The sequence below is a fragment of the Glycine soja genome, chromosome 13 (genome assembly GCF_004193775.1).
Source record: "Glycine soja cultivar W05 chromosome 13, ASM419377v2, whole genome shotgun sequence".
In the NCBI taxonomy this organism is placed as follows: domain Eukaryota; kingdom Viridiplantae; phylum Streptophyta; class Magnoliopsida; order Fabales; family Fabaceae; genus Glycine; species Glycine soja.
Window position 1 is genome coordinate 16498031 of NC_041014.1, and position 12451 is coordinate 16510481.

Consider the following 12451-nt stretch of genomic DNA (forward strand, 5'->3'; position numbering starts at 1 on the left):
GAGTGGTGGTGGTCTGCACACGACTGATGGAGGTGGTGGGAGAGAGGAAGAAGAAGAATAGAAGGGGAATATCTGAAAATTAAGGGGTACCAAGCAAAGAATGGGGTGCATTAAAGAATTGCCCGTTCGTTTATTTATTAGCATTGACGTATTTGTATTTTGTAGGCTCAGGAGTACAGAACATTGCCGATCAGATTTTGTGCTTCATTTAATTTTAATATAGAATAGTCATATATCACATATACTAATGTCTTCGATGATTTTCAGTTATTCACTGATTTACTTTTTGTTGGGTATCTAATTGTCCATTCATTTGATCCACGGAATATGAAAATTTCCACTCAATCATCTACACTCAAATTTTGAATTGAACCCTCAGTTTTTTTCTTAAGCACAGTTCTAAGTGTCAAACTTGCTTACAGTTAAAATGATAAACAAACCCTCAACATTAGTAAATAAAATCACATTAGTATTAATAAAGGCCGGAAAGAAAGTGTATTTTATTACTAATAATGGCTACCGTTACTTTAATAAAGAGGCCTAAATATTTAAATTTTATTTATTTATAGTTGTTTCAGACAAAAATAATGCATTTGGTCCCTCTACAAGGACTAAATTACATGATTTTTGTATTTTATGAAGGTCTAAAAACAAATAAAATTTAAAAACCAAAAACATTTTCAAGTAATAAAAAATGAGACAGGAGTTGAATACTATTTTCCTAGAGAACTGGCTTGTCTATGGAACGGCCAAAGGTTAACGAGACGGTCAAGCACGGATTTAGAGAAATAGCCAGAGAATGCTGCAGGTGTTGCTGGAGGAAAGTCTTCTGCGGGCATAGCAAATGGCCGAATCATCTCCTCCATAGTTTCTAATGTCAGATATGATCCTATTTCTTGCAGCCTCTCTGGACCCATTATAGGCAGTGTGTGCTCCTGATGCAATGAAGTAGCTGCACTACCTTTCTTCTGCCAACCATATATATTAGCTGTTGAAAACACAAGTTCTCCAGTAACGTAATGGAATTCACATGGATTGGATATGATTACCTCCAGGGGAGATAAATCGGCACCACGGCTGTAGGTCAGCTCTATGCGGTACCTTTTAGGATCTTCTAAAGCCACCTGCGATTTTAAACTCAAAACAAAGTTCAATAAGTACATTACATAACTCAAGACAACCGCTAATGACTCTCAAGGTAGCTTTCAATTGGATAACTAGTTATTTTATTTCCCAAAACATGTCAATCTCGTGTTAAGCTTCAGGTATTACATTAATACTTGGTTCTATATACCCTCATTTGCACTCAGCTGAACTCCTGAGGGAACAATCATTTTGCATAGTTCAGTGCAACACTTAAAAACGATGATCAGTGTTATAAATTTTGCACTTAGGAATCATCAAATGGCATCCAGAGGTCCATGTCAGGCATGGTAAACTATACTACTAGAAACTAAGGAACTGCAATAACTTAACCTATTCATGTAATGCCAAAGACTTACGAATAATTAGTAATTCTACAGGTAAATGGCCAAAATGACTCACCTCTGTGTTCTCGAACATCCTAAGCACAATATGGCTCATATAGTCAAGCTCCTTTGTTTTACATAGTCTCTCTAGAGCATTACGGCAAACAAGACTCTCTTCTTGAAGGGATTCTTCCAAATTACAATAACGAAGAACATTCATGAGAGAATGAATATGAGATTCCTGTCAACAAAATACGGCAAGTGAAACAGAGTAAGAATAACAAATTTACAGAGCAATTCTAAGCCACAAAATCTTGTGAATCAGTCTGCTTGAGTGTATCCATTTAGATAAATGTATTTGAAGTTGAGATTTCAATATAACTAAATAACTTGACTAGTTAAAATTAGTTGTCATATGATCTTTGTTATTTTTGTTCTGTTTAAGATACAATATAATGAATCAATACAATATGAACCAAATAACTTCAACCAAATGGATTCATACTACGGAGACATCATGTAAAACAAAAATTCTGCTTAACTTCAAAGTAAGAATGTCACTGCAGAATTTCAGAACAAGGACAGGAAACATCTTCAGAAATTTTTCTAAAACAATTTGCCTCTATATAATAAAGGAAATAGAATTATAGGAATATGAGTGAAATTACCCTTTTGTAAGTGTCACATGCCAATTTTCCAAAATGCTTAAGCCTGTTTGGTGATAGCCTAGCAATGATTTTATATACCTAAATATCTCTAACACACCCTGTCAGGTAAGATACCTTTAAGCTTGAAGCTTGAATAATGCAGAGGCCCAATATACATCGTATTAACATTTCAATTTAATTATGAAGATGGGGGCAGCAAGGATTGATCACTTGATCATAAGATGCCTTTATACCATGCAAGACCAACTCTCCTAAAAGCTCAAGTTTTTATGAGGAGACCCAACAATGATTTTATATATCTAGACATCATGTATAAATCTCATCCACTATAATAAGTTTAATATTAAGATTTATAACTGGGCTGCCTTTTCATCTTGAGAAAATTGTGTAGATAAATTTATAAATATTTGATAATAAAATGATTTCCATATCTTCACCAAAGAGGAAATACAAAGGCATTTAAAGAATGAACCAAGCCTAAAAACATCTGCTAAACTTTCTCCCAAGTCCTAGTTAGTATCCCCCAATTTTCTCCTAATTAATATCCCTTAATTTTTTTACCTAATTAAAATCATTCACACAAGGTATAGGTGCGTGTGGATACAACACTTACTGATGTGAAGTAGAGGCGTGTTCGCACATGGCGCTCAGGTGTCTTCACATTTGCATACCTGGTGCAAAACAATAAGATTAGAATAGATCATAATAATGTAGAAAATCAGATGAGGACCCGATGTTCACTTTGGATCTAAACGATATTTGGTCTCTTTATCATCATCATCATCTTGATCTATTTCATCATTCTTATGGAATAGTTTTGACTTGGCCTCTGCATCTTCCTTCTCAATATTTATGGATAATGAATGGTCATGGTTATTCTTCAGCTCAGCAACAGTAATGGCTTCCTCTCGAGTGTTTCTCAGATCAATTAAAAGTTTTCCCAATAACCGACGAGCAATCTGAATTGAAACAGTAAAAACAATGTAATCAGGTGGCTAGACTTTTAAGTACATATGTAGAGCAATGCATTTAATTTGTGTACTGAGTTCAGTTATTCATCAAACAATATAAACTGCATGAAACTGAAGATGAAGTTATAAAAGGTTTCTTACTTCTCTTTGGGGATGGAGGATGGTAACAACATTTAGATCATCAATGTGGATATAATATGACTAAAGAAAGTTATGGTGCTATTAATTTTTATAATCAAGGAGTCACAACATGGTATTGTGATAACCCTAATAAAGCAGAAGTTGAACCTTTTGAGGTATTTCTCTAATTACTGGAAGAAGTAAATAACAGATTCCCATGCTTATCATATCTAAGACATTCAACCCCTGCTTGCTTTTGCAGTTTGCACAACATTTCGAAGATTCAAATTAAATAAATTCCACAAGATTTATGAAACATTATGACTTCTGCTTTCTTCCTTTTCTTCCTCAAAACAGAAAGCATAAAACCCAGAATGCTAGAAAACACGGTGCCAGGGCTCAGATAATCTGATCCTGAAATTCATAGTGGAACAAACAGAAATACATTATTCACAAAGAATATCAATAATATTTTAAGTGTATCATGGGTCTTCAGGGGTATGAGAGAGATCTCTGGAGGTGTCTCATTTACAATTAGCATCTGGAGGATGCTGAAGTTTTTAGAAAAAAATTTCATTGCAAGTTTTTGAGATTCAATCTGGTATTCATATCAAATTGGATAAGAATGACTCAGTGGATGTCAATGATGATATTGAATTTTGATTTCCTTATCTTGTTGGCTGGTTGTATGATTTTGCAGTGGCCATACAGAATAAAATATTATGTAGAAGGGAAGACTAAGATAACAGTATAAAGATTTGTAATGTAAAATGAAAATTGAGATTATCCTTACAACAGGAGCTTACCTTTGAGCCAATCTTCAGCTTCTGCTTTGGACTAATTCCATATTCATTTGGAATTACACCATCAGCAAGCATCTGCAAACAAATTAGCTGAGCAATTAGGAAAGCAATGAGATTGAACTCATCAGTCAATATACAAAGAAAAGTAGTACATATAGGGGTTTTATTTCTGCAGGGAATATGTTAAGTAATAAATTCTAGTCGTTTAATTATATAGTTCCTTTCCTATAGGTTAAACCCAACACTGTTCGGAATTTGCTTGTGATAGGTTTACTGTGATGAGTGATCACAGGGCACTTATGGCTACTGCATTCTTATTGCTGATAATCTGATTTCCTGAAATAGCAAGAAACAGATTGTTGCAAAATCAATTGGAGTATCAAAATATCGAGCCATGGCCCTAGCCACTTGTGAACTAATCTAGCTCGAACAGTTGCTCAAAGAACTGAGGTTTGGGGAAGACCCTCATATGTGACAATCAAGCAGCCCCCATATTGCCTCAAATCTAGTATTTCATGAGAGGACCAAACACATAAAGAAAGGTTGCCAAAAGATCTTATCCAAAGGCACCACCACTGCATTATTTGTTAATTCAAATAATCAACTAGAAGATGTCCTCACAAAGTCGTTGAGAGGTCCTTGAATTAGTTATCTATGTAACAAGCTTCTTGCATATATGCTTTATATGCTCTAGCTGGGAGTGTTAGAGATTAGGTAAATATTTTAATAAGGGATATTATGAGATATTGTGAATTGTATTTATAATCCATCATAAATAAGAGCTTCCATTGTGGAAATTACACACAGAATTCATTCAATGTATTCTCTCTCTCTCTCAACATTACAAATAGATCATCAAACCTCATCTCTCTCTCTTTGATCTCGATTTCATTCTCTCTCATCTCTCTTCAAATCAAATCATTTTTTAGTTGGACAGAATTTTCCCTAACACGCTTCTACATACCTGAGCAACTTTGAAAAGCTCATGAAGTCCTTCTAGATTAAGATGTGCATTGTGCAAGAGATCATATCTGCAATAAGTAAACATTAAATTCGTCAGAAAAGAATAAAAATCACATAGTTTAAATGAAACCTCCAGGGCATCTAGTGGGACAAGGCTTGGTTGTTGAATCCTTGTTATTGTGGTGATATTAAAGATTTAACTTCAATAATTGAAAAGTGTCATCATAAAATTGAATTCAAGGATCATATACCTTGATTCCTATTTGCTTATATCTTTACAAAAATTTTGTCATAAACATAATTTTTCATTGTAGAGTTTCAAGCCAAAAGATAAGGTGCATGCACATTGAGAATTGAATCTTTTTATCATTAAGGTTTAGGTGGTTTAAATGCAAAGTGAAAGATTGTATTTTATTAGATGAACCTTAGTTGAATGAATGCATTGGAAGTTGTTTTTGTTTCAACTTCCAAGAACTTATTTATTATAAGAGAATTTGTAAAGAAACAACACATGAAGAGAGAATGTGTGAGAAGAGAGATTGTAAAACAAAGTCACTTTGTTGAGAGAAAAATGTTTGTGTGAGTGTTATCATTTCTTGTAACCATTGAGTGGGATACTCGGGTTTGTAGATTGATACACTATTTGGGGTGAGTTACAATCTTGTAATCATTTTTGTGATAGTGAAATACTTTTGAGACGGTTCCGTGGATGTAGGCAAGATGTGTCGAACCACGTTAGATTCTTGTATTTGTTATTATTTTTTTACAGTGTAATCTTTATTGTGTTCTCACGATCTTTTGTGGGTATGAGTAATTTTATTTGTGAAAGCGTTGATTACCCAACACCCATTGAAATCTATATGAACAAGCTCCCAGAAATTGATAGTCATGAAAACAGCTTTTTTTAATTTATTTAAATTACATCACACAATGATAGAGTTCCGACAAAGAATCATAATCTACACCAATAACTGCAATGTTGCACAAATATTATTGTAGAGTTGGAAATGAGCTACTTATCATAAAAGCGTAAGATAAAAGAGATGACTTACTTGCATGAATCATAAACACCAGGAATTTGGGTGATATCAAAGCGTCTGTGCATGTAAAAACATTGTCAGTGTGTGTCTGCTGATCCAACACACACACATAACCAGAAAAATAGAAGTCCATTGGCAACACATGTAAGGTACAGGAATTCATGACATTGTAAGTGAAATTGTCATTGGAAAATGTTATCTAAAAACATTTAAAAACATTTTAATCAACGAAAGGCAAGTCATATATTCTAAATGATTTTTTTTTCCACTTATTTAACATGCTACAAGATACAACTAACATTAAAACAAACTATATTATTATGGACAGAAAAAATGATTTAGATGAGATTATTTAATAGTAAGATGTATGTATTTAAAAATAATTTCATCAATGGAATAGGGAAAAATATAGATAATGTCATTATAAATTATGTAATGAGTTTTAACTTCCCAAATAAGAAATAATTAGTTTCAAAAAATTCTGGTGTGATTTTGGTCATGTATGTAACTAATTTTTCTGTCTAATATAAAAAATAAGGTAAGGTTAAAACAAAGCAACAAGATTAAGCCAAACAATGGAAAATGCTTACTCCTTGCGTTCATTATACAAATCCGTTTCAAGCTTTTTCCATCGAGCATACATTAATAGAAATCCTTCACTACCACAAGGTAATCCAGCAGCTATTCGGTCAACATCAATATTTGTCTTACCAAGTGCTGTTGCTTGGTCATAAGGAGGAATTACATCATATAAGATTCTTTCTGTAAGTTTCTCATTTTCATCCTGTGCAAGTAATCTTACTTGTTTGGTAACCTTCTTAGTCAACTTTACCTATTGACAATGTGCATAGGAAAATTGAGAAATTAAATAAAACATGATTAACAATTAGCCATTTTGCTACACAGTAGACAGGCTTTACTTGCATTTTCACAAGAATAATTTAACATTTTATTGATAGAAGAAGAGGCAATTAGAAGCAATAACTAATGGTGAGAACTCAGGAAAATTTTAATTGTATCTTAATTGTACCTTTATTTTCAGGATCGCTGCTAACCAAATCGGTAGTGATTTTTTTTTCTATGATTTCTTGTAATCATTAGCTTTCCTAGTTACTATAATTAGGACAACGATTTAGGCTTTCCTAGTTACCGTATTTAGGACAATGATTTAGACTTTCCTAATTATCGTAATTAGGACAATCATTTAGGTTTTCCTAGTTACCATAATGATAAAATCAATTAGAATTTGTTATTTTCTTTTTACTCAGATTTTTTTTTTTGAGAAAAATGTAAATTATATTAAACCTAAAATGATACAACAATAAACGTGACATACCCCACAGCTAGAGAAAATCAAAAGCCTCCCTAATACAAGAAGGCCTATATCAAGATATTAAAACAAATGCAAGAGGTGCGCTTGTCTATATATAAGAAACATAATCCTGTTAATAACCTCTATTACAGAAAATTGAAAATCTTCAACAATCAGTTTGTTCCTAGATAGTTAGATGCGGTAGACTGTAATTACTATAGTCAGACAACGAAATTTTTCTTGAACACCTGATGTAGATCTGCCCCTAATTAAAGAGTCAATAATGCGCTGCAAAGAAGTGAAATGCCTGCGGAAAGGAGTCAAATCACGAATGTGAGCCCAAACTTGGAGAGATTTCCTGCAAGAAAAGAACAAATGAACATTTGACTCAGCCTCATTTGAACATAAAGAGCAGAGAGAACCCTTGTTCAAAAAAACAGCTTTGTCAAGAGTAAGCAGCCGGTTCCTTTTAGCAAACCATAGAATGAAAGACATCTTAGGGGGGATTGCTGGGTTCCATATAATAGAATACCAACTAACAGTAGGTTTGACACCTCTAATGTATTCATAGACTTTGTCAACAAGCAATTGTTCATTGGTGCTCCAAGATTGAATCCTCTTTTTGACCTCTTCCATACTTAGCTCTTTGGAGATAATAAAGTCCCTTATTTGAATGATTTTTTTTTATCAAAACTGAATCTGATGAAGAAGTATTGTAATTCCATACATCGCTCCCTCTGAAATAGTAATGGTGAACCCATCGAACCCATAGAGAATCTTTTTTACAATGAAAGTCCCACAGGATACGGGAAAGAAGCACAAAGTTCCAGTCCTTGAGATTAAAAAGGCCTAAACCCCCTTCTTTTTTCGGATAACAAACTACTGACCAAGCAACCAAGGGCTTGTTTTTGCCAATATCCGCTTTACCCCACAGAAAATTACGACATGAAGCGTTGATCCGGTCCAGAACAGATTAAGGCAAAGGAAAAATCCCCATTCAGAAATTCACAATTCCTTGAATAACTGCTCTGATCAACTCCAGCTTACCTGCATAAGATAAAGACTTCCTGCTCCATCCCTGAATCAGGCCAGTAATCTTGAAAAGTAAGGGAGCATAGTGGCATACATTTAATCTAGATGATAAAAAGGGAACACCCAAGTATCTAAAAGGGAAGCCACCCAAGCTAAATCCAGTAAGCTGTTGAGTATGAGAAAGCTTATGAGGCCTAATACCGACTGAGTATATGGCAGATTTATCACAGCTGATGGAAAGCCCTGAAACCCTACAGAAGTACTGAAGCTTGGCAAACATAGTTGATACAGAAGGGATATCTCCTCTAGATAGAAGCATAATATCATTTGCAAAAACCAAATGAGATAGCTGAATACCTGCACAGTTGAGATGAAATTTAAAATTGGCATCATCCTTGAGGCTGCTTATATTTCTGGAAAAGAACTCCAAACAAAGCACAAACAGATAAGGGGAGAAATGATCCCCTTGTCTAAGACCCCGCTGCCCTTTGAAGTGGCCATAAATGGATCCATTGACTGCCACACTAAAGGAAGTGGAAAAAACACATTCCATGATCCAAGTACAGAACTGGACTGGGAAGCCAATGGACTTAAGTATCCAATCCAAGAATTTCCAGGAAATGGAATCATAAGCTTTATGCAAGTCAATTTTCAGGAGGCATCTCGGAGAGGATCTTTTCCGTGCATATTTGCGCAAAATCTCTTGAACTAGGAAGATGTTGTCCGTCATCTTTCTGTTCTTAATGAAGGCAGTTTGAGTTTCCCCAATAATAGTCTCAAGCCCTGGGGCTATGCAGTTTGCTAAAATTTTAGACAAAATCTTGTATAACAAATTACAGCAAGATATGGGTCTAAAATGATTAACCTGGGAGGCCTGATCATGCTTAGGAATAAGCAAAATAATAGCATGGTTAATCTGCTTTAAAATTTTTCCAGTTGTAAAGAATTCATTAATCGCCTCAAAGATATCATCACCAATGATATTCAAAGCCTTCTTGAAGAATAAAGCATTGAAACCATCTGACCCTGGAGCTTTATTGTTATCCATCACAAAAATAACATTCCAAACCTCTTGCTTAGAAGTAGGGCAAAGTAAGGCCACAAAGCAATCGGTGGGAACCTTAGGATCCCTGTTGCAGATCGAAATGGAAGGAGTTTGGGTCAACTCATGAGCACTAAACAAATTCGTAAAGTGATTCACAAAAGCAAGGGCAATTTTATCTTGGGAGGAAGTGTTATGCCCATCCTCTAGCCTTATGACAGCAATAAACCGGCTGTGTCTGTTGCGCTTGATTAAAGCATGAAAAAATTTGGAGCATTTATCAGCTTGCAGGAGATATCTGTTTTTGATGAGCTAAGCGAACTTCATAGACTCCGCTTTTCTAAGCATAATGGTCTGTCCTCTAGTGTGATTTGCTAGAGCAAGAAGGGAATGGTCCTGAGGATTTTGCTTTAGAGAATTAAACACACTGTTATATTCAGCCTCAGCTAACTCCACTCAGTTGGAGATGTTGCTGAACTCCTGCTTAAAAACATTCTTCAAGGGAGCTTTAAGAGCTTTCAATTTCTTACAGACCTTGAACATGCTACAGCCATGAATATTTTGCTTCCAGCCATCTGCAACAATTCTTGAGAAATTTGGATGATCCACAATAGCATTGTTGAATTTAAATGGAGAATTATCTCTAGGCACTACCAACTCAGTGGTGACAACTAGAGGAGTATGGTCTGAAATAGAAATAAACTCCATAACTTCATAAGCAAAATTTCCAAAGGAATTGAACCATACCTAATTACATAAAGCTCTGTCCAGTTTGCTCCACACCCTGCCATTAGTCCACGTGTACAAGGGGTCATGAGAGTTGATGCTCCCCAACCCCAGGTCAGAACAACAATCAACAAAATCTTGCAACTCATAAGCATTGGGCTCAGCTTTATTGAAACGGTCGGTGAGAGACAGAATGGAGTTGAAGTCACCAATGAGGAGCCAGGGACAATTCATATTAGCATTGGTACTATTTAGATTTATCCAAAGAGATCTTACCACAATGGAGTGAAGACCGTAGATGAATGAAACTTGAAAGCGCTTGGCAGTGGTTTTACAATCAATAGCACAATGAATCAATTGGGCATTTGACTCCAAAACAGAAAGATGGATCTTATCCTGCTTCTAGAGGATAAGAATTCTGCCAACATTATGAGAAGTGAAATTATGGATGAAGTGCCAGTCACCAAACTTTCTTCTCATGATTTCCTCAATTGACCTTATTCAACTTAGTTTCCAACACAACCATGACGTTAGCATGATGCTTCAGAGGCAAATTAAAGCCTCTGATGTTCCAAGAGGCAATGATCATAGATTTGGACGGAAGGAAGCCTCCCTGACCCTAGTTACAGCTTTATGATTTCTTCCTCTTTGGACATCAGCGTGCATATCCTCAGTACGGGTTGTCTTTATGAGTTGCACTTTTTTACCATTTTTCTGGTGTTTTGTTTTCACCTGAACAAACCCCTCTTCTATAGGATCACCAAACTCAGTGTTCCCTGTTTCTTTGAGGTCAGAAGAATTATGAAGGATAGGAACATGATTTGCAACCAGAACATATTTTCTGTGTGTGAAGAGGGACAGACAAATTAGTCTGAACAGTCTTTGGATTATCAGAGGGGCCTGCTGTATTGGTATGTGGGGGCATTGCTGAATCACCCACTTGTGGCTGATCCAAGGTGGGGGAGGTTGTGATGAGAGCAGACTTATTCGCAGTGACAGTTTTACAATTAGTGAGGCGGTGCCTAATCATCTTGCAGTGAGTGCAAAAAGAAGGTCTATTTTCATACTCAATCTTTTGTACAAAAGTATTCCCTGTAGGAAGTCTAAATCGCACTTCATCGATGAGCTCCAAAGAAGCATCAACCTCAACTAAAGCTCTAACAAAAGAAATAGACCCCTTAGAAGCAGTAAGATGGTCAGATCGAATGGGCGAACCAATCTTGGACAGGATTTTCCCTAAGGCTTGAGGATTTCAAAGCTCAGAGGAAGATTTCTGAGTTTAACCCAAACAGGGATCTTGTTGAGCTCCTCATTGCCAAAGTCAAAGAAGGCTGGCATAACCTTCAACAGTAAGGGTTTTTGAAATATGAAGTAAGGGCCTGCAGAGAGGACTTAGTTCAAATCGTCCTCAGACTCAAATTTAAACACCAGCCAACCACTTTCATGAACTGAGAATGAAAACTTGACTCCCCATTTTTGGCAACAATCCAGCAGAGCTTTCTTTCCTGGGAAGCAATCAGCCACATAGCCATTAAGGCTATGTCCCCAAGCCTCTTCCAAGGGTTGTAAATCAGTTTCTTCCAACAACACTTCATCATCAGAGGGTGGAAGGGAGAACTTCATTCCAAAATCTTTGGAAGGGTTTCTGTTATCTTTGAACAGATTGACTCAAGGAGTGGAAGCCTTATTGTCGTCTAGCTGCGGTGATGACTTAGAGCCATAGGAGTGAGATGAATCATCATCAGTAGTTGAATCATTGTCCCCTAAGGTGCAAGAAACCTCTGGGGAAGATTCAGATTCAGCCCTGCATTCCGACAAATTATCAAACACTTGGTGTGCGACATCATCAGTTTTTGCAGAACTTGTCTCTGCTTTTTTTACCAGCACCTTGCCTACAAGATTATCCTGTGCATTCTGATTTGCTTGGACAACATCCAAGCAACCAGCCAGACCAGAAGTAGCAGATGTTTGGGATTTACCTGACCCTGAGGTAATACCCTTCACCATAATTTGCTTTGCAGCTGAGTGCGATTGACGACTCTTGTTCTTCCTCATCGGGAACAGTTCAAGCTGGCTATTGCAAGTAGTAACGAACTACTTCATAGCCCAAGATGAGAAAAAGTGATAGGGCACGCGATTGGAAAAAATAAGGAAATGCTTTGGAGACCGAAACAGTCAGAACTCCCAAGGATCGAAGAAGGAACCCTAGCGTTTGTAGAGAGCAAAGATCCACTCCGTCGGTGGCCAAACCACTGGACAACACCCAAGGACGGAAGGAACATAGGTTAATTCAATGGCTTCTTTT

General features: G+C 36.2%; 1 protein-coding gene across 7 annotated transcripts in view; it reads right to left on the bottom strand.

The window, feature by feature from the left end:
• Positions 1–535: 535 nt before the first annotated feature.
• The window catches only part of LOC114382662 (inositol hexakisphosphate and diphosphoinositol-pentakisphosphate kinase VIP1-like), a 28451-nt gene continuing 16535 nt past the window's right edge, over positions 536–12451 (bottom strand). For 6 of the 7 annotated variants that reach the window (XM_028342223.1, XM_028342225.1, XM_028342226.1 and 3 more), the window contains 9 exons: positions 6625–6866; positions 6047–6091; positions 4996–5062; positions 4035–4106; positions 2879–3096; positions 2751–2808; positions 1546–1710; positions 1050–1124; positions 536–968 (listed from right to left, as the gene is read on the bottom strand). In XM_028342223.1, coding sequence (XP_028198024.1) covers positions 714–968; positions 1050–1124; positions 1546–1710; positions 2751–2808; positions 2879–3096; positions 4035–4106; positions 4996–5062; positions 6047–6091; positions 6625–6866 — 1197 coding nt within the window. In that variant the 3' untranslated portion in view covers positions 536–713. The remainder of the gene's footprint in view (positions 969–1049; positions 1125–1545; positions 1711–2750; positions 2809–2878; positions 3097–4034; positions 4107–4995; positions 5063–6046; positions 6092–6624; positions 6867–12451) is intronic. The other variant, XM_028342224.1, reaches the window with a different exon arrangement.